This window comes from Vicugna pacos, chromosome 35, assembly GCF_048564905.1.
Source record: "Vicugna pacos chromosome 35, VicPac4, whole genome shotgun sequence".
Taxonomy (NCBI): Eukaryota; Metazoa; Chordata; class Mammalia; order Artiodactyla; family Camelidae; genus Vicugna; species Vicugna pacos.
Window position 1 is genome coordinate 22,731,904 of NC_133021.1, and position 20,725 is coordinate 22,752,628.

Sequence of the window (20,725 nt, forward strand, 5' to 3'; positions counted from 1 at the left end):
CTCTGATAGTAGTGTAAGTTATGTGCTACTCAATCCAGGAGGTGCCATTTGCATTGTAGCCCATGATCATTGCCCACTGAGTAGAACAGAGAAGAAGTAAGTTATAAATTACTGTAAGTGGAACAAAGTACTAGTTGGTGGAACTGGTGAAAGTTTTTGAAGTGCTGGGCATATATTCTGGGTCTCCTGTTCCCCACTGACTGCCATTTTCAACGGTCTGAAGAATGATTTCAGTGTGACTTGTATAGGAGACCACTTCCACTGACATGCCACCTGCCTAAAATAGCAAATTGTTTAGAACATAAAATAGAGCAACAGTAATAATGCTAGTTGCAAACACTTAACACTTACTATGTGCCACATCCTCTTCTAAGTGCATTATGTATTTTCCTCAATTTAATCTTCCCAGCACCCCAGTAAGTTAGATGCTATGATCATCTCCATTTGACAGATGGAGAAACTCAGAAAATGTAAGTGCTTTGCTCAAGGACACACAGCTAATAACTGGTGGAAATTGGTACTGAGACCCATGCTTTCTTTCTCCTGCATAGACACTGCCTCTCCAACTAGTCCATGAAACTTCTGGTTGTCACCAAAAGCAGTGTTAGCTTTTATAATCACTGGAATAGCCCTAGTCATTCACATATGTGAACATTTAAAATTAGAGCTGATGTGGAGCTTGGAGTACAAAAATAAAAATGTTTACCATAAGGTAAATGTCTTTCCCCACTTGGCAGAATATACAAATTTGTGTGTGTATTTGATAAAATATAAGTTAAAGCATGAGTAAAGTTGTGTTTTAGTGCTAGATGAGAGATTGGTGACTTGTGAAGGGCTGGATAGTCAATATTTTAGGCTTTGTGGGCCACGAGTTCTCTGTTGTAACAACAGACAGCCTGAAAGGAGTCATAAACATTATGCAGATGAAAGAGATGAAACAGATGATGGCAGATTTGTACTAGATTATCAGTCATTAAAAACTTTTGTTTTTCTTTTGTTTCAGTTGCAAGAAGCACAGGATCAACATGCAGAGGCCTTGAGATGTGCTGAGAAGAAACAGGATCTCCTGCAAAAGTACAATTTAAAGCAGCACAGAAAATAACTTGAGCAGGAAGCAGTAGATTAGTATGAGAATTAGATCAGTAATGATAGTAAATAAGCAGTTGTGAAGCTGGGTACAAATTGAAATGCATATCGCCCTCCCCATTATTTCTAAATTTTGCACATTATCCACAAAGCACAACTAGAAAAAGAGCACCATTGCCAAATCATCAACTTTTCAAACTTTTAAGAACTTAATGTAATTGAACCTGGAGGTGTTTGTTCAGAAATTGTGTGGTATTTTAAAAATTAGAATAATTATTTTAAAATATACATTATAGGCTTGAAATGGAAAATTCCAAGTTAAAAGTTACCATCAAAAAGCAAGCGGGCAAAATTGAACAACTTCAGAAAAACCTGTTAAGTATAAATTCGGTAAGTCAATCTCTTAATTTCTGTCATACTGAAGAGGAATTTTAATTGCTTTACTAGTAGTAGCTAAGAATATTTTAGATAATATGAAAAGTCTCACTGATAAAAGTATCAAATTTATATTGATACTACTTGCTACTACTAATTCCTCTTTCTAGAGAAAGTTGACTGAATTCACAAAATTAATGATTTTCTTTTTGTAGTAAGATTTTAGTTGAAAAGATTGTGATAGTCCAAAAGCAATTTATACTGCATTTTGTTTATTCATTCATCTGTTGGTGAACGTTTGGATTTTTCCATCTTTTGGCTATTTATAATGCTGCTATAAACATTGGTATACAAGTATGTCTTTGAGTCCAGGAATTTGAATAATGATTTGATGTAGAATTCTGAATTTCTCTTGCAATCTAAACCCATCAGTGGGATTTTGAGAATGAATTACTTTTAATCTTTTTGTTCTCTTCATCAAGAATGAATACTGGGTCACTATCCAAGCATTTTTCTAAAAGGAATGTATTTTTTCCTTTGTTGGAGTAAAATTAAAAAGAAAAGAGATGCCAGTGAAAAAGTAGAAATGGCTGCTCAGTCAGGGCCTTACACAGGAACAGGTGCTCTTAGAATTGCAAGTTCAGAAATTTCTTTTTCCCATTTGCTTGAGTTAATCAGCCTTTCAAAGATTTAACAGGCAGCCTCAGAAAAGACTGATATGTAATCCAAGATTCCAATTTATTGATGTAGAGTGAAAACTATGTAACAGTTGACCAAGCAGGACAGGATTCTTCGGCCATTTATACTCTCCTTTGTAGGAGAAGCTACCTACAGTTTAAAAATCAGAAGATTGCATTGTGAACCCTGAGTTGGAGCAGTGAGGTACACACCTCCAACTCATTTCTTTCAATTATAGTAGCTAGATTCATGCCGTGTCATGCAGATATATACCTATCAGGGGGAGCCAGAACATTCTGTTGACTGGTTCTTCTTGTGTTTGAAGAAACACTGAAAATTATTTTTTTAGACTTGATACAAAATATTCACATTATATTAGCATAATTTTCATACAAGTGACAACACAATTTGTTGATAAAAGGACTCTTCTGGGAATATGCCAGATGTCCCCTTACATCATGAAATGGACATCAATTAAGGTATCAGAAGTGGAAAAAATATTGTAGGAATACCCAAAACTGCTTAAGCACATTAAAAAATAGTGAGGGATTTTCTGTAATTTTTATAGAAATGAGTTAGGATTGTGACAGAGAATTATTAGCTACTCCAAGGTCTACCTGAATCAAAAATTTACTGAGAGACAGGTTTTAATCAACTCAGTCAATAGCCCTGGCTTCTCTGCAAGGTTCTCAAGTCATGAATCACCAGGCCAGAGACTGACCTGGGTTAAGATATCTGATCAACACAGTTTTGAGTAGAAGAATCTGAATTGGGAAGAAGAGAGATCTCTAGCTGACTCAAAGCTCCAAAACAGTGTGTGGTTGAGTATTCATCCTTTCAGAGTGTCAGAAGACTTCCATAAGGTTGGGTCTGTATGGGATAGGAAATTATTCAAGAGAAAACAAAGGCAAAAGATGGATAACCTGACCCTTGTGAAAACCTTTTGTATTATAAAAGAAAAACAAGACACAGCCTGCTGGTCAGCATCCTAAGGGAGAGAGTGCCCCCTGCCAAGATTATAAAATCACACTATACTCAAAATAACACCAATAACAATAAACCTGAAGTGACCAAGATTAGCTTGGTACAAAGGCAATCCACACCAAGTAATGGTTCATGAGTGTGGCTGAAGATACTGTCTCGGAGGAATTAGAAGGGAGAAAAAAGGACAGATGACCTCAGTAAAGGGATCAAGGCTGGAAATGTAGGTTAGGGAATCTGGTTTGAAGTCTTGGGATTTAAAGAACTCAGAGAATTTACAGAGAGGAATAGGAAGGGTCAAGGACTGAACACCAAGGGTTACTGTCATTTAGACGTGAGGTGGGCTTAGAGGAGCAAACGGAGGGTGTGGCCATGTTACCAGTTGCTGCTGAGAAGTAAAGCAGGATAAGGACTAAAGAAAAAGGTCCTTGGTGGCCTTCAGCATTTCTTAAGGGGAATTCTAAGACTGAAAGCCAGATTTTAGTGTAAAAGAAGAATGAGATTTTAATGAAAAAGAAAGTTGAATCTGTGGTTGAGACCTTGCATTGAAGAGTGTTAGAGTCCAATGGAAGGGGAGAAAAAGGATGATAGAAAAAGCTATAAGAATCAAGAAAAAGTTACATTTTTATATAGTGGAGAGAAGACTAAAACTTTATTTAAAGAGAAAAATGGTCAATAGAAATGGAGAAATTGAAACCAGTGAAAGAATGCTTACAGAGAATGAAAGGCTTTCTCTCATCCTATAGTCACGTGATCATAAATGTAATGGGGATTGCATGGGAATTTTTTCAAAGATTATTTTAGTAGTGATTTAACAAAACCTGGAATATCTTAAACTACTGATGAAAATATTTCTAGGGCATCTTTGGAAACTAAAATGTAGATATATCTGCTCTTAAAAAATTTCATTAACATTTCACATTTTATGTGTTAAAAACCTCCGCTTTTAACAGAAATTTTGGCAATTTAAATTCCAGAAAAATGATGAAATGATGAAAATGAAAAATCAGCTTAAACTGTTTTAAGAAAATCATTATTTTTAAAATCTGTCCTCATTGGCATTAGGTTTATAAACTATGTTTCACTATAAACACATATTACTAATGAACGCATGAGAAATATATAATAATTCACATTTTTTAAAGGTTATACTCCATTTATAGTTCTTGTAAAATATTGGCTTTATTCCTCATGTTGTACAATATGTCCTTGTAGCTTATTTTATGCCTGATAGTTTGTACCTTTTAATCCTCCACCTCATCTTGCCCCTCCCCTTACCTTCTCCCCGCTGGTCACCACTAGTTCCTTCTCTGCATCTATGAGTCTGTTTCTTTTCTGTTACAGTCACTAGTTTGTTGTATTTTTTTAAGACTCCACAGGTAAGTCATATCTTACACTATTTGTCTTTCTCTGTCTGACTTATTTCACTTAGCATAATGCCCTCCAAGTCCATCCATGCTGTGCACCAGAAACTAATACAACATTTAAAATCAACTGTACTTCAATTAAAAAGCAAACAAACAAACAACCCATTTAAAATATGGGCAGAAGAACTCAACAGACATTTTTCCAAAAGAGGAAAGGTAGATGGCCAGCAGGAACAGGAAAAGTTGCTCAACATCACTAATATCAGGGAAATGAAAATCAAAATCACAGTGAGATATCATATCACGCCTGTAAGAAAAATGTCCATCAGCAAAAAGAACACAAATAGCAAGTGTTGGCAAGGATGTGGAGGAAGGGGAACCCTTGCCCACTGTTGGTGGGAATGTGAATTGGTGCAGCCAGTATGGAAAACACTATAGAGGTTTCTCAAAAACCTAAAAGTATAACCACTATATGGCCCAGCAATTCCACTCCTGGGGCGAAATAGTATTTGTAAGAAAGAAGAAGTCTCTAGGTTTTTAAAAATAATTTTCTTAAATTATTTTTTTCAAAGTCCGAGGATGAAAAGGAACAATTAAAGAAATTAACTGAGTTAAAGCAATCTCTGGAATATAGTTTGGATCAAGAAATGAAGAAAAATAGTGAATTAGAAAAAGAGATTACTGGGTAAGATTTCATTATTTCAGATCATTTTAATTATTGTTTGATTTAACTATGATTTTATTTTATTAAAACTTAGATGCAAATTCATTTTATGTATGTATTTTCATAACTAAATAAATTATCCTATTTAAAAGTTTATTTTGGAAATTCACAGCATAGCCTGAAACTTTTTTGAATGCCACAATATTACACTTGCTCCCTAATGATTTCTGAAACAGTCAGAACAGTGCATATAGTAATGTCACTCTGCTATTCATTGTCTTCCTTGAATTTTTATTTCTACAGGATATCTTTGTTCTTTTTGGTAATCTTTTCTTCTTTTAGTAGTGTTCTTCTTCAACACTCAAGTATTTTAGCATCTAAAAACCTACCTGTGTCATTGTTTAACAATATCAAAAATTATCTTGATTGGGCTTAGATTTTCTTTCCTCTTTTTTTAGTCGTAAAATGTACGTACAAAAATATATGTATGGCTTAAAGAATAATAAAATTAGTGATCATATTTTGACCAGATTGAAGAAAAAATAAGTGTTCCCCAGTGTCTGTGAAGCACCCCCATGGCTTCCTTTCCATTTAGTTGCTGAGTACAGTTAGCTCTCAGCATCCACAGATTCCACCAACCTCAGATGGAAAGTACTCAGGAAAAAAAAAAATTCCCCAAACTTCCAGAAAGCAAAACTTGGGTTGGCCTCAGGCTGGCAAGGATTCACATGGCATTTACATTGTATTGCCAACTGTTTACATTGTATCAGGTACTATAAGTGATCTAGAGATGATTTAAAGTATACAGGAGGATGTTGTGCAGATTGCATGCAAATACTACACCATTTTATATAAGAAACTTGAGCATTAATGGATTTTGGTATTCACAGGGTGTGAAGGGGTCTTGGAAGGAACCAATCCTCTTTGAATACCAAGGGATGATTATACTTAGAACTATGTTCCCTGATTCTCATCAATATTTTTCTCTTATTTAATTTTCTCTACATTGTTTTGCATCTTGTTAACATTGTGCTCGCCCAGATTTCTAGGTCCCTTAAAACAGTCTTGAGGAGACTTACACATTCTCTCTCTGCTGATTTCCTTTTTTCTAAAGTTCTGCCAAAGATTTTTCTTTCTTGTTTTCTTTTCTGTTTTGAGTAAGCGCCTTGATGTTTTTTGTGTGTACTTTCTTTTCTTCTTGTAGGCTGTGATCCAGTAGGTACCAAAATGTATTTTTGTGTCTTTTCAAAACATTCATATGTAACTATTGTCTTCTTCTTCACTTTGGATACTGATCTCTGGTTTATAGCTAATATTTAATAATAAGTGAATGTTTCATATTAATATACTAAAAATGGGTATTAATTATAACTTACTTATAAGAACTCTATATGTAATATATATATATTATATTAACCCTTTACCTACCATATATGTCATAAGGTTTTTTCCTTCATATTATTTACCTAAGATTATAATTTAGTTATTAAACTTTCAAAAAACATTAGATTAGAACAAATGAGAAAGGATCATAATTTATTGGTTTGTTTATTTTATATGATAGAACGTATATCTGTTTAAATAATAATTAAATATTTACTCTTAAAGAACTTGACTTACTTGTTCTATACATTTCTACAGATTTAAGAAACTCTTAAAAATGACAAGAAGGAAGTTAAATGAATATGAAAGTGGAGAGATTAGTTTCCATGGAGACTTCAAAACCGATCAAATTCAAACGGATATTCAGATTAATATGCTAAAACATGAGGTAATTTTTAATCAGTTTTGGGACCCCAAAATCACTTAACTGGGGGGAAATATGTCACTCAGTGCTTTGAGCAGTGAAACATAGATTTTTCTATTTATTTTCTAGATTTGATACCAGTAAAAAATACAACCTTTCCATATATCATTTTTCTATAAAAAGGGCATACTGTTGACTCCCTTGTCTTGAACCCTGGCTAGTGATCTGCATTTGAGCAGCACACCATTACTGACCCCAAACCATCTGTTGTTTTTTTGGTGACAGCTTTATTGAAATATAATGAACATACCTTATAGTTGACTCATGTAAAGTGTACAATTCAGTACTTTTAGTTATTCAAAGAGTTACACAGTTATCAATTTTAGAACATTGTCATCACCCTAAAAAGAAAGCCTGTACCTTTTAGCCACCACTTTGTGCCAATTTCCCCTTCCCCACTCTTCTCAGTCCTAGGGAACTCCCTGTCTCTGGACATTTCATATCAATGGATTCAGACAATATGGGGTCTTTCGTAACTGTCTTCTTTCATTTATTGTAATATTTTCAAGTTACACCTCTTTTGTAGCATTGCTGAACAACAGTCCATCGTTTGGACATACCACATTTTATTTATCTATTCATCAGTTGATGGACCTTTTTGGCTATTTTTTTTTTCTTTTTGGCTGTTGTTAATCATGCTGCTGTGAATATTTCTGTCCAAGTTTTGGTGTGAACATGTTTTTGTTTCTTTTGGTAATATACTTATGAATGGAAATGCTGTGTCATATGGTGACTCTTCTTTAACCTTTTGAGGAACTGTCATACTATTTTCCAGAGTGGCTACACCATTTTACATTTTTATCCAAAGTGTGTAAGTGTTCCAATTTCTATACATTCTGGTCAACACTTGTCATTAGCTGTCTTTTTAATCATAGCCACCCTGGTAGGTGTGAAGTGGCATCTCACTGTGGTTTTGAGTTGCATTTTTCTGAGAACTAATAATGTTGGGGGTCTTTTCATGTTTTTATCCTTTTGTGTATCTTTTTTGAAGAACTGTCTCTTTCAGGTTTTCACCCATTTTTGAATTGGATTGTCTTTTATGATTGAATCATAAGAGTTCTTTTTGTATCCTGGGTGCAAATCTTTTATCAGATGTATGATTTCCAAATGTTTTCTCCTATTCAGGAGCTTGCCTTTTCACCTTCTTGATGGTGTCCTTTGAAGCATGGGAGTTTTTAATATTGATGAAGTTCAGTTAATCTATTTTTGTCTTTTACTGTCTTATCTAAGAAACAAGTGCCAAATCCGGTCATGAAGATACACACCTATGTTTTCTTCTAAGGATTTTGTAGTTTTAGCTCTTTCATTTTGAGTTAATTTTTATATATGGTATGGGATGATGGTCGAATTTTGTTCTTTTGCATGTGGATATTCAGTTGTCCCAGTACCATTTGTTAAAAAGACTATTATTGTCTGATTCAGTTATTTGGCATTCTTGCTGATAATCAGTTGACCATAAGTGTGAGGGTTTCTTTTAGATTCTCAGTGATAATGCATTGATCTATATGTCTAGTACCAAGTCAGATTTTATGAGAATTCTTTCCCAGTCATCTTGCATATTACCAGTTGTTTTACATAATAATAGAAAGTCGGTGTAGAGGAATGTCTTTAACTCTACTTCTGTGGAGATTTTCTGCTTGTCGAAGGAGCCTATGGCCAGCTTGTGCCTTGCTGACTCTATGACATGACAGAAAGTAGGCTTACAGAGATAAAGTCCATTTCTTTTTTCCCTCTCCGTTCAGATCTTTATTTTCTCACCCAGTGCCTCCCACTTCACTCCAGTTTCCATCAAATCATGGTCATGGGATCTGCTGACTTAATCTGCAATATACTTCATTATGTTGAACTTATTATAATTTATAGACTCATCCATAGATTTCAGCTAGAAGCAAAAGATTAAGTCTGGGCTGTCAATTTTCCTCTTTGGAAGTCTGTAATCCATCATCTTGCAGTTCACAATTAAATCCTCTTTTTTTTTTTTTTTGAGTAAAGGTAGATTTATTTAGAGAGGTATATACTGCATAAAGTGTAGGCTGTTTCAAAAGGCAAGAGAAAGGCCACAAGTTGTGGGGGTGGGTGCTCAGGTTAAAGTAAAAGTAGATACACACTCCATAGGTAGAGTGAGGGCCGCTTCCAAAGAGGAAGGAATGAGGGAGGAGGCCAATGAAATCCTCTTTTGACTTGGGTCTTGTGTGTAACACTGGTGCCAATCTTATTCTTGGCATAGATCCTTCATTCTTAAGAAACACAGCTCCCTGTGTCTGCCTCCTTTTACTTAAAAAGAGAGATGCCTAGCTGTACTCTATAGCTTAATACATAATTAATGGGATAAATATTTCATCCCATCCAAGGAGAAATTTTCAAGAGTACAACTATTAAAAAAATCACATAATGTTTAATCAATTTATCAGGAAGAGATAACAGGTTAGTAATTTGAATTTCAAAAGTTCAAAGCCAATCTATATGATATGGAGAAGCTTTGTGCTACAGCATAAAGGTGAGACAGTCTTACCTTCCCTTACAAACAAGCTTTAAGTAAGGTAAAGGAAAATTGTATTTAATTTAAATACTGCCAAAGGACACTACATTTGTTTTACTACTGAGAAGGTTAAAAATGATTCCATAGTATTTTACTTTCTCTCTGAGGAAAAGAAAATGAAGATTGAGTGCTAGATTAATAAATTCTCAAAGCTGCCTGTCTCTTTTAGAGTTTCAGTTAATTAAAATGAGATAAAAAGTCTGATTTTGGTAATTAAACTATTTCTAATTGTTTTTCAACTATTAGACTTCAAATCCTGTGTCTCCTTGCTTACCAGCCTTCCTTATCCTCAAACTTGAAGGGAAATTATAAAGAGGCATACATGCCTATTTGTAAGAAATTGTAATTGAAGGGTACTCTAAAAAAACTTCTTCATCCATAGTTCTTAGGTCTTTCTTTTAGTTATCTGCTTCTTTTCATCAGCATTGTTTGTCATTAATAAGTCAATCTCAACATTTAACCAATTTCTACTGTATTTAAGTTACATTTTTTATTATCTTATTATCATCCACTTTTCTGTTTGTCTGTTTTTCCCCTAACAAACTCCCCAAAGTTCAGTGGCTTACACAAACATTAATTTTGTTCACAATCTACACTTAGGAAAAGTGTGGCCAAGACAGCTGGCCTCTCTTCCTCTCAACTTCAGGTGGGGTAGCTCGAAGGCGGTGGGGGGGGCTGGAATCACTTGAAGGTTCATCCACTGATGTCTGATGGTTGACGTTGGTGGTTGGCTGCAGCTCTGATGGGGCAGGCAGGTGGACCACCTCCGCTGGAACACCTAAGCTGTCTTTGTGGCCTGAGCTTGCCCACAACATTAGGCTGGGTTCCAGGGTGAAGAGCCAGGCAGAAGCTGAATTGTCGTTTCTAACCTAGCCCTGCAGTTCACTCGGTGCCACTTTCACTGTATTCTGTTCATTAGGAGCAAGTCACTTAAGGTTGGCCCATATTCTATCTTTTTTATGGTATTAATTTTTAAAAACTTATGGATACGTTTAAAAACCAGCATAATCTACTCACTAGCCACAATGTTTTTTTATTGCTTCCATATAAGAAATACCCTTATCCCTACTCAGTCCCCGAGCAGGTCTCGGTCGCTGTGGTGTTAGGCTCAGGCTCCAGTCTAAGGTCTTACTTCACCTTCTTCATCAGGTCCAGGTGGGGCTGAGGTTCCTGGGCGTGGTTTCTAGAGTACAGCGCCTTGGGTACACTCCTCTCAGTGCTGAGGCTTGAGGATAAGGAGACTGGTTATTTACCGCCACACACCCAACATTCTGCTAAACTGCTAAGGACTCCCTCACTCACAGATGGAAGATGGGAGGCACACTGGTCTGTAGCAGTTCTGAAATGCAGCCTGATGCTGCCGGCTCTTTGATTAGGACTAAGTCCTAACCCTGGGAGGGATTCTCCTTCGCTGCCCTCTCTGAGCTCTTGGTTCTGTCCCTTTCATGAGCAATGACCTGTGTTTACAGCTGAGTAGTTCTCTCAAGCCAGCTTCCTCCTTGTAGACCTTCTAAGAAAAACCCAAAGGCCTCTTCTCATTTTGCACTGTCTTGGTCTCTTTCAGTCCAAGCTAGCAAGCAGTGTTTTTGCTACCACAGTTCTCTTTTAAAACTTTGAGTTTCCTGTGAATTTTACTGGGGTTCATGCCATTGGATAAAGCTACCCTCACAAGTCTTTTTGAGATAAGCTCTTCACCTTGGGCTTCCTGTGAATCTGTTGTGGGATGATACCTTTAAAACTCATGCTTTTAAGATCCTGAAAGGAATTTGAGGCAGCACCTTAAATTTTTACAAGGCCTTAGGAAATTCTTGGCTTCATCTTTAGACCATGTTTTCCTGGCAGCACCCTAGATTTGATCTCAGCCTAGAAGCCATTTCTCTGTTTAATGATTATGTGACAGTTGGTCATGTGGAGATGCTGTAAATGGGATACAGATATTTGAACCCAGTGAGTCCTGGTTCCTTTATGTTTAATAGTCTTTTTGCTTGTTTGTTTTAGCTTATCTCTCTCATCAGTTTTACTGTTTGGTAGCAAGAGTCCCATTTCCTCTGGTTTCAGTGTCATTTTCTTCCCTGGCCTAGAAGCCTTCGCTCTCAGCCATTCTGTTCAGGTTCCTCCTACCTCCAGGTTCAAAGGCATTCCCACATTTTGGGTCCCTTTTTAATGGCTGCACCCCATTTTTAATATCAATATCTGTGCCAGTTATTTATTACTAATAAGTTATATAACAAACCGCCTCAAAACCCGTTGGCTCAAAACAGCATTTGCTTGCTTCACAAATCTGCATTTAGGCAAGGCTCAGTGGAGCCACCTCATTTCTTCTCCACTTGGCATGAAACAGGATGACTTGCAGGTGGGCACTAGAATCATCTTAAGGCTTGTTCATGCACATGTCTGGAAGCTGGAGCTGGCTTTGGTTAAGGACGTTCGCTGGAGCCATCAGCTGGGACAGCTGTGTGTACAAAGACTCACTAGGTGGCCTGGGCTTCTTCACAGTGTGGTGGCTGGGTTCTAAGGGTGAGTGTCCCTACGGAGTGAAAGTCAGAAGCCATTTAGCCTTAGAAATCACACAGCAGTGCCTCCACATTCTGTCCCCTAGAAACCAGATGCTGAGGGCAGTACATATTTCAGGGGGAGGGAATTTCACAGGAGAAGTGTCAAAAAATTTATAGACATGTTTTAAAACCACCACATCCACTCGCCTTGTCTTACCAAATAATCATTATATCTTAAGGAAAGTAGTGCTTCCCAAGTCAGTGTCACTGAAATTCCAGCAAGTTTTTTGTTTGTTTGTTTTTGTTGAGTATATTCTGTTATTTTGTGGAGAGTAATAAAGGATTCCAAGAATTAAGGCTTTTTTTGTTTGTTTGTTTAGAAAAATGTATGGATCATCTTTCTAAACCACTACACTAGGAGACGGATTTCTCCTTAACCCTGCAAATTATGGCTCCTTAGAATGCAATTCAAACTAGTATAAAATATTTGTAATTCAGAGAAAGGTTTATAGCATTAGAATCCTTATTTATAAGATATGTTAATTAAGTCTTATTTTCAAAGTCTTATTTTAGGAGGCATTTATTAACTCAGCCCTAAGTGACTCAATATGATCTCCCTAAAACTTCTTCAAAAATCATGGAGTGTTAAGACTTGGGGGAGGAAGGGGTAAGAGACTTTCTACTAAGAGGTGCCTTATAGTCATTTTATGTAGGAAAGACATGAAACAATTACAGAAAAATAAGAGTATAAAATCAAGTACAAATGTATAACGAAGATGGTGACAGTGAAGAATACATTTTTGTGACTCTTGGTGGTTTGAACTTTTTTCTTGATTTTCTGAGTAATTCAAGTTTCTCGATTCCATAATGTCAATACCATTCTATTGGAACTGAATTTATTTCAACATTTGGTACTGGTTTTGAGTTAGGCTGTTCTCAGTCTGCTAACCTCATTACCAAACCATTTTATCTTCTTCCTGCAGATTGTTGATCTTACAGCAAAACTGGAATCTGCATCTTCAAAATACCTCCATCTGGAGGTAGAAAATCAACTTCTTCAACAGGAGTTATTATCTATGAAATCGACACAAAAGAAATGTGAGAAACTAGAGAAGAATAAAAAGAAGTTGGAAGAAGAATTAGTGAACCTCAAAAGTCACCTAGAAATGAATATAGTGGAACACAGTCAAGTAGAGCAGTACAAACGGGAGATTGAAGAGCGAGCAAGACAGGATGTAGTAGAAAAATTAAAAGAAGTCAACCTGTTTTTACAGGTGAACTAATTGATCTGTATTGTGCTCTAATTGACTTCGCTGCGAATTACAGTTCGGATGTATACATTCTATGTGTTTCCTCTACTTCCCATATAGCAGTTTGTGTTTGTAGATTTCTGGAAGGAAGGCTGCATTTGTTACTCCCTTTAAATATTTCAGTTTCCATCATTACTATCACTAAATTGATCTTTCAGAACAATTCTCACTAGAGAATCATTTTATTTTTAAGACCAATTGGTATAAATCAAGACTACTAGGAGGAAAAGAAAATATTGTGATTTAAATAGTGTACCACACTCTTGGATTACTCTTATGTTGTATTGTTCAATTTTTGAAATTTTAAATTGGTCCTGTTATTCTTTGAATTATCACATGAGTACTAATATAAGAATGAATCAACTATAATTTTATAATTCGGATTTAATTCAGTTGACATTGATAAGGATTTTAAAATTCAGCTTTTTTTTTTTTTACATTTAAAATTGCCGTCTGAATCATTGACTCAAAACTAAAGGGAACTAATTTACTGTAATTACTCAGGTTATAATTACTTTTAAAATGTATCCTTTTAATTTGCTTTAGATGCAAGCAGCATCTCAAGAAAACTTAGAGCAGTTAAGAGAGAATAATAATGCTTCAATAAGAAGTCAGATGGAACTCAGAATTAAAGATCTGGAAGCTGAACTCTCCAAAATGAAAACTTTTCAAGAAGAAAATAAAGCAGAATTGGGAAAATACAAGCAACTCTACCTAGAAGAACTAAAAGTTAGAAAGTCATTGACAAATAAACTAAACAAGTAAGTCAAAACATAGAATCATAGAAAATAAATTTAGCTCATTCATTTGCCTCTAAAGCATAATTTTGGGAAATGATGTTAGTAAATGAACTCTCCTTTAAAATGTTAGTCCAGGGCAGTTTGCATCTCCCTGCCTTTTGTTGGTTTCACATGACTTTATTTTTTATATTTTCATATATTTGACCTGATCTAGTCTTTAAGCTGGGGGTTTTGCAAACTTTGTAATTTAGACAGCAATATTATTATAAAAATTTCTTGTTGGAATTTCCATAAGTAGAAATATTAATGGGTTTAAAATTAACTATTTTTTTGAAGAGTACAACTTAAACCCAAGGGGTCCCATCCTGGTGTTTGGTGAATGTACTTTCTTGATTGTGATCTTTGGTACCACCACAAGAAGGCGCCCCGAGACAAACTATTGTATCCGTCTAAGTTTGTCTCCTCTGTGTAAAGGCATGCTTGGGAAATAGGGGGAAATTAACCTAGGGGTGAAGGGCAGTATAGTAGTTCACAAAGTGGCTAAAAAGAATACGGCGGCCTGCCTGAGGGGGTATGTGGAAGGCAGAAAGGGCAGGTCCCACCTTTGGTGCCTGAGTAACAGTGTTAGAAGCTACAGGTTTCCCCGCTATCCAAAAGTAAGAGTGTTCCTATGAAACCTTTCAGAAGCCCAAGCAGCAAAGAGGCAGTTACCCTTAGGACACACCTTGCTGGTGGATGCATAAGACAAATAAAGCACAGATGCTCACAGACACAGTCCAAAGTCACGGCGGTGTGATGCTGAGATGCTGAGTGTGGTTCTGGGGAGGGAGCTCCGTGGGGCCCGTCTCCCTGCTCAGGCGGGGTGCACGATGCCTCTAATGGCTCTGGCTAAAACAAACACCCAGCACCATTCTGACTTTTTGCCTTTTTTTCATAAAGGTGAAAATCCACTTTTTTTTGGTTATGGAAAATAGGTGCTGATGTAGGCCTCTGGTAAAAGCAAAGTAACACAAAGTGAACTTTGGGAAAGTGGGGGACACTTGAAATTGCCCCTGGCACTGTCCTTTTTTCCATCACCAACTCTGCCTCTGGTTCCCCCCAGAGGTGGTGGCTCTAACCTGTTCCTTGTGCCACATGCTTAATTTCTCCGAGGTAATGAGTGAAAAGTGTATATAAGGGTGGTGAAAGCAAATGTTTGAAAATGGCTTTGAGGGATGGTTTATTTTTTATCTCTAAACTGGTTTACTGAGGGTAAGTATGTCTAGATGGAGCTGGTGCAGAAGGCAGGGGGGGGGTCCCCTGTTGAGGTGTCTCCATCTCTGAGTCTCCCCACTTTGAAGTACTTGTTAGCTTAGGACCCCCTCCACCCCAGGCACATACGTCCTTCTGTAGGACAGTTTTAAACTGTAATTGTTTATAGTAGCTCTGCTCTGATGTATTTTCAGTGTCAAACAGTTAAATGGGACAATCCATTTACTATTATGGAAACTTAAAAATGTACATCACTTAGGAAAAAATGAAATGAATGCAGTTCTTGTTTTGCAATCCTCACAGGGCTAATGAGAGTCTGGCTGAGATTAGTACTAAACTTCTGGTGGAGAAACAGCAGAACAAATCTTTACTCAGCACTCTTCATACGAGGCCGGTCCTCGAGCCGCCTTGTGTTGGAAACTTTAATAATAGTTTAGTGCTCAATAGAAGTCTTACTCCAAGAGAAAACTTAATGATTTCTACCTCAAGTCTACGCCCTTCAGATAACAGCATGGAGACTTACTTGGCCAAGGTTAGTTATATTATCTTTTTTTCCCTTGGGTTTCAGATTTCTGACATTATTCTTATTTTTAATTTGGTGAAATTCTGAGTTGTTTATTTGACTCATGCACACTAAGTAAAAGCCATAATTTTGCGAATAAACAAAGGAGACGGAAATTTTATAAATTTTTTAAGTCCCTGGGTTTCTCATTTTTAAGAGATACCTGTCATTAACTTTATTCAATAAATGCAACTAAACTGACAAATTTTAAATTTCTTTAAAAGTTGCATTTAAATTCTATTTTAGAAATTAAATATTATTACCTAATAACCAGAGATATACTCTCTGATGTTTAGCTTAGTTTCTGATTGATTCCAGTTTGGCATTGGTTCATAGTAATTTTCAAGTTTTGCTGCACCCTGGTTTTTCTACCCCTAAGCATAGGTGTATGATTGAAATCCAGATACTTAACCACATACAGATGTTTTTTATTTAAAGGAATCCAAGGTAAATTCTTTTTATGAATTCAATAAACTTGTAACACTAAAAACATTAAGTTTTTAAGTTTAAAATTATGATTTTCTTCTGTAAGAGTACATCCTTAATTGCTATTTTACTTACAGCATTTTTATTTTAATTGTTATAAAATGTCTTACTGAGCAATTGTATAACATTTCTAAATACATAGTCAAGTAAAGCAAATATTTAAATTTTTGAGATGAAGTTCACTTATGTCTCTGTCTTGCCCTCACCTGTAGAAATACCGACGTGGTAATGATAGGGAGTCTTTAAATTACAACTAGTTTCCATTGTGTAGCATTGTTGTTAAAACAGCCACTTAAGTCAGTGCACGTTGGTTTATGGTTTGAGGTGTTTTCATGATCTTCTTATGCAGAGAAAGGTAGCATGGGCCCTTGTTAAGTGAGGTCTCAACCTGTTTTTTCCTCACTTGGCTTCATGTGATAATAAAATAAAAAATAAATAGAAGAAAAAAGCTCGGGTTTCTTAGTGTTGCAGCTAAGTTGGGTCTAAGTGCTTCAGAGTTGTGAGAGTGGACTGCATGGTGCAGAAAGGAAATGCATGGCAAACCCTTCTGTCAGTTGCTAAGCGTGATGCAAACTTGAAATGTTCTCATTAGTTGTCACCAAAAATATCAGTCAGTGTATCATTTTACAAGATGACAATGAAAGTGTGTGAGTACAAAAGCAAATGCAAGAGAAAATTCCTGAGGACATTTTTTCCTTTAACTTTTTTGGAGGAAAGAGGTGTTTATTTTTTAGTACTTCTAGATAAATTGAAAAATAGTTTATTTTAAATTCAGTGTTGTAGTTCCAAGGTACATGTAGTTCTTCTGTGGGGCCTTGGGGCCAAATCATGCTAGATTTAGCAAGGGAGATTAAAAAGCACTGCTCTATCCAGATGCAAAGACACGTCTTCATCATCACTACAGAGCACCTCACAAGAGTTATACAGTTACTGTTTACAGAATTCTTAGGCTTACAGAAAGAAAATGCCTTCTGGAACTGTTAGGGATGTAATTATCTCTGCTAGGAAAACATAAAATAGTGCTATGAGAGCTGTGAACATACTGTTTAAAATGACAGGAAGGGATGGGTTTTGGGATGGGGCTTTACGAAACAACAGACTTCTAAAGCTTTTAAGCTGTGATTCTAGAAAGTAAAATGTTAAAAATGGCTTTGGGATTGAATTTATCATTCTCCTTTATTTGCAAGATTTTAACAGTTTGGACTGTTCCTATTGTGATGTTCTAGCTCACTCAGCCTTTTTTTCTAATTTGATGGAAAATAATTATAATAAATTATCGCTCTAAATCTGTGATTTCAGTCGTGCTGGTTGTCGAAGCAAGTTTTTTCCACGCTCATAACACCTGGATTTATCACCTCTCTCACCACTATGTGAAGTACAGCCTTGTTGCTTGACACCATTGTAGTGGTAACAGATGACCCCACCATATGTGTTTTGCTAATGTTTACCCTCATTTCACATTCTAGTTTATTTCTGGGATGTTTTGTCCTATATGTCAGAAGTAATTTTACAGTTTTACTCAGTCATATTATTTAGTTATATTAGTATAAAATACAAAAAGTTACAATTAGCCTGGGCAGTTACATCACTGTTAGATTTTCTTGCATATAGAATTTTTTTCTAAAAACTGAAAACTTAAAAATTGATTCCAGACAATTTTATACAGATAAAATTTCTCTATTTTCAAGATTTATGCTCAAGAGCTTTTAAGTATCTTTGTGCCTAACACAATGCATGGCTACAAACAGTTAATAAATGTCATTCAAAATCTATTTTAAATAGGAAGATTAAATTTTACACTGATTGATTTTGGACTTTTGGTGTGTTACTGACACTTTTGAACATTTTCTAATGATTTATTTAAGTAATTTTTAAATTTGTCAAATGTCCATTCAGTTTAGCAGCCCTTTTTCAAAATGGGATTATACCAGTGCACCAGAGCTAAAACAATTAATATTCCTAAGACTTTTTAACTTTTTACGTGACACAGCATGTGTCTCAGCAGAATCTGGTCATGTTTCTTTTAAAAGTAGCCTTCCAAGACAGGGCACATCCACTCTGAATTTTAATTCTAATTGAACTATCACAGTAGTTAAGAACATTTCTCAAAAGGCAGAGGCAGAGTTCAGTAACCTTGTTTCTGGTATCAGTTCTCTGCTCTGTGGACTCCCCCTTGCCCTCATTTATTTTGTCTGAATGGACAAATGAGGAGGCATTTTATCTTTTGAAAGATAATCGCTCAACTTTTTCCAGTTCTTTTTCTTTCATTCACTTCTTTGAATGTACTTAATTTTTCAGCTCCTCGATCAACAAATTCTTTCTCATTTCTTTTCTCTGCAGCCACGTACATGTGTTTACTATTTACAAACTGACAAGTGTCATTTCCTTCATACATTAACCTATTTACAATTGGATAATGAATCAAAGTGGTTTAAATGGCTTGATTGTATTACATTTCCATCGTTGTACTTATTTTTATAACACTTAAAATAAGAATGATACCAAATTTTAACTTTAAAGTATCAATAATCTGAAAATATATTAACTTTGGAAGTGAACGTGTGTGTGTACATGTGTGGTGAGTCTATTTTTATCAAACTGACCTAAGCGAGGACAACATTATTTTCCAGCCTGTGATCTCATTTTTTTTTTTTCAATGGAGGTACTGGGGATTGACCCCAGGCCTTGTGCGTGCTCAGCATGCATTCTACCACTGAGCTACACCCTCCCCCACTGTGATCTCAAATATAATTGAATGGTAATACATTATGGTTGAATGAATGAATATTTATCTGTATTTGTTGTGCTTTGTATTGTCATTGGCTTCACTATGTTTCTCTAAAATGTTCCTTTCAGCTTTTCCCTGCTTTAAAGTGGGGTTGTTTTGAACAATGTGCACTAATCACAAAGTCAGGGAAGAAAGACACGTTTCTCCAGGTGTGGTCTGGCCATCTTCCTTGTTGGAACTGTGGTGGGGAAGGTGGCAAATGACACTTCTTTTCCCCTCCAGAGTTCAGAACCTAGGAGTCAGGCAGTCCTGAGTCAGTGAGGTCCTAAAGCATCCGAAAGAATTGGAGGATGTGCTTTAGATGTGCAGCCACAGTGGGGTCTGAATCCTTCATCCCAACAAGGTGCTTCAGGCAGGCTGAGGGTAGGAAGCAGGTGCCTGACCCCCACCCAGGGCTCTGCCAACTGCAGACCCCGGTTCACCAGGCTGTGGGCAGACACAGCTTTCCAAGGAGGAGATTCACTTCTTAGTCCCTTCTCCCAGATTCAGCGGTTGGGGGAGGGCAAAGGGAGTGACAGTCCTCACGTGGAAGCTTGAGCCCAAAGAAATGAAGTTCACCTGTAAATTCTGACCAGATTTAAATTGAGATTAAGCTCTTGTCTTTTGTACATACCAACTAATGATGAGAGATTGGATAGAGGTATGCTAGAGGATAAAGAGAAATCTGTTTTGTGTTTTAAATTTTGCTAGAAATAACCCACAAAATAACTTAAATTTGTTTGTTGACTGATTCTGGTAAACTGAGTTTTATTTGGAGGAAACGAATATTCTTTTAAGGAAGAATCTCCTCAATTTCAGCTTTCTTGATTCAACTAAAATTTTTCTCGTTCAGGTTCCCTGTCCTGTGGTTGAAAAATTTTCTGCTTTATAAACTGAGTATATTGACTGCTACTAATAGGAGTCATGATACTAAACTTTGGTCCCTTTATTCTTGTCCATGCCTTTAAAATGTGTATTTTGGTTATAAAGCTACTATTTCATGTCTCATGCCTCAAATATTATTGAGCTACATGACAAAGTTTTATATATTCATTTTCTCTCAGTTATAGTTAAACTATAGTTTATGTGTTTTCCCTTAATACGAGGAAAGTAGCTGGCATAGAACTCTAGACTAAGAAGACCATTGGCTTTGTGACCTCAGGAAAGCTAGTCTCTCTCAGCCTGTTACCTTTTGTGTAAAATTAGAGACTTTGACTAAATCAATGATTTTCATACCTTAAAATTTTTTTTCAAAGAAAGACAATTGAAACATTTTTATTCAAAGAAAAGAACCTTTTCAGAAAACATTTTTCCCCCCATGAAACTGTATTATATAAAACAGAGACAAGTAGAGCTGTTGAGGTAAAGGAACAATGGAGACTCTGAAGCTGTGACTTCTCTGTCCCTCAATCCTGCAGTGTCCCCAGTGGGACCTTCCATTTCTATGGGACATAGTCTGCAAACTGCCAGTTATGAGAGAATCCTCCTAATTACAAATCATTAGAATTAAAACTTGCTGATACATTGTCTTCCTGTGTATAATTTTCTCACCTTTCTATGTTTTTGGTAAATGGAAAAGTTTAAGTAAAACTGCAGATGCATTCTCCTTATTAATGT

At 36.1% G+C, this 20,725-nt stretch overlaps 1 protein-coding gene across 7 annotated transcripts in view; it reads left to right on the top strand.

Moving 5' to 3' along the window:
- ANKRD26 (ankyrin repeat domain containing 26) overlaps window positions 1–20,725 on the top strand; it is a 73,247-nt gene that overhangs the window by 49,739 nt on the left and 2,783 nt on the right. For all 7 annotated transcript variants that reach the window (XM_031676446.2, XM_031676449.2, XM_031676447.2 and 4 more), the window contains 7 exons: window positions 1,004–1,074; window positions 1,383–1,476; window positions 5,060–5,172; window positions 6,793–6,922; window positions 12,976–13,266; window positions 13,849–14,063; window positions 15,597–15,825. In XM_031676446.2, the coding sequence (XP_031532306.2) occupies window positions 1,004–1,074; window positions 1,383–1,476; window positions 5,060–5,172; window positions 6,793–6,922; window positions 12,976–13,266; window positions 13,849–14,063; window positions 15,597–15,825 (1,143 nt within the window). The remainder of the gene's footprint in view (window positions 1–1,003; window positions 1,075–1,382; window positions 1,477–5,059; window positions 5,173–6,792; window positions 6,923–12,975; window positions 13,267–13,848; window positions 14,064–15,596; window positions 15,826–20,725) is intronic.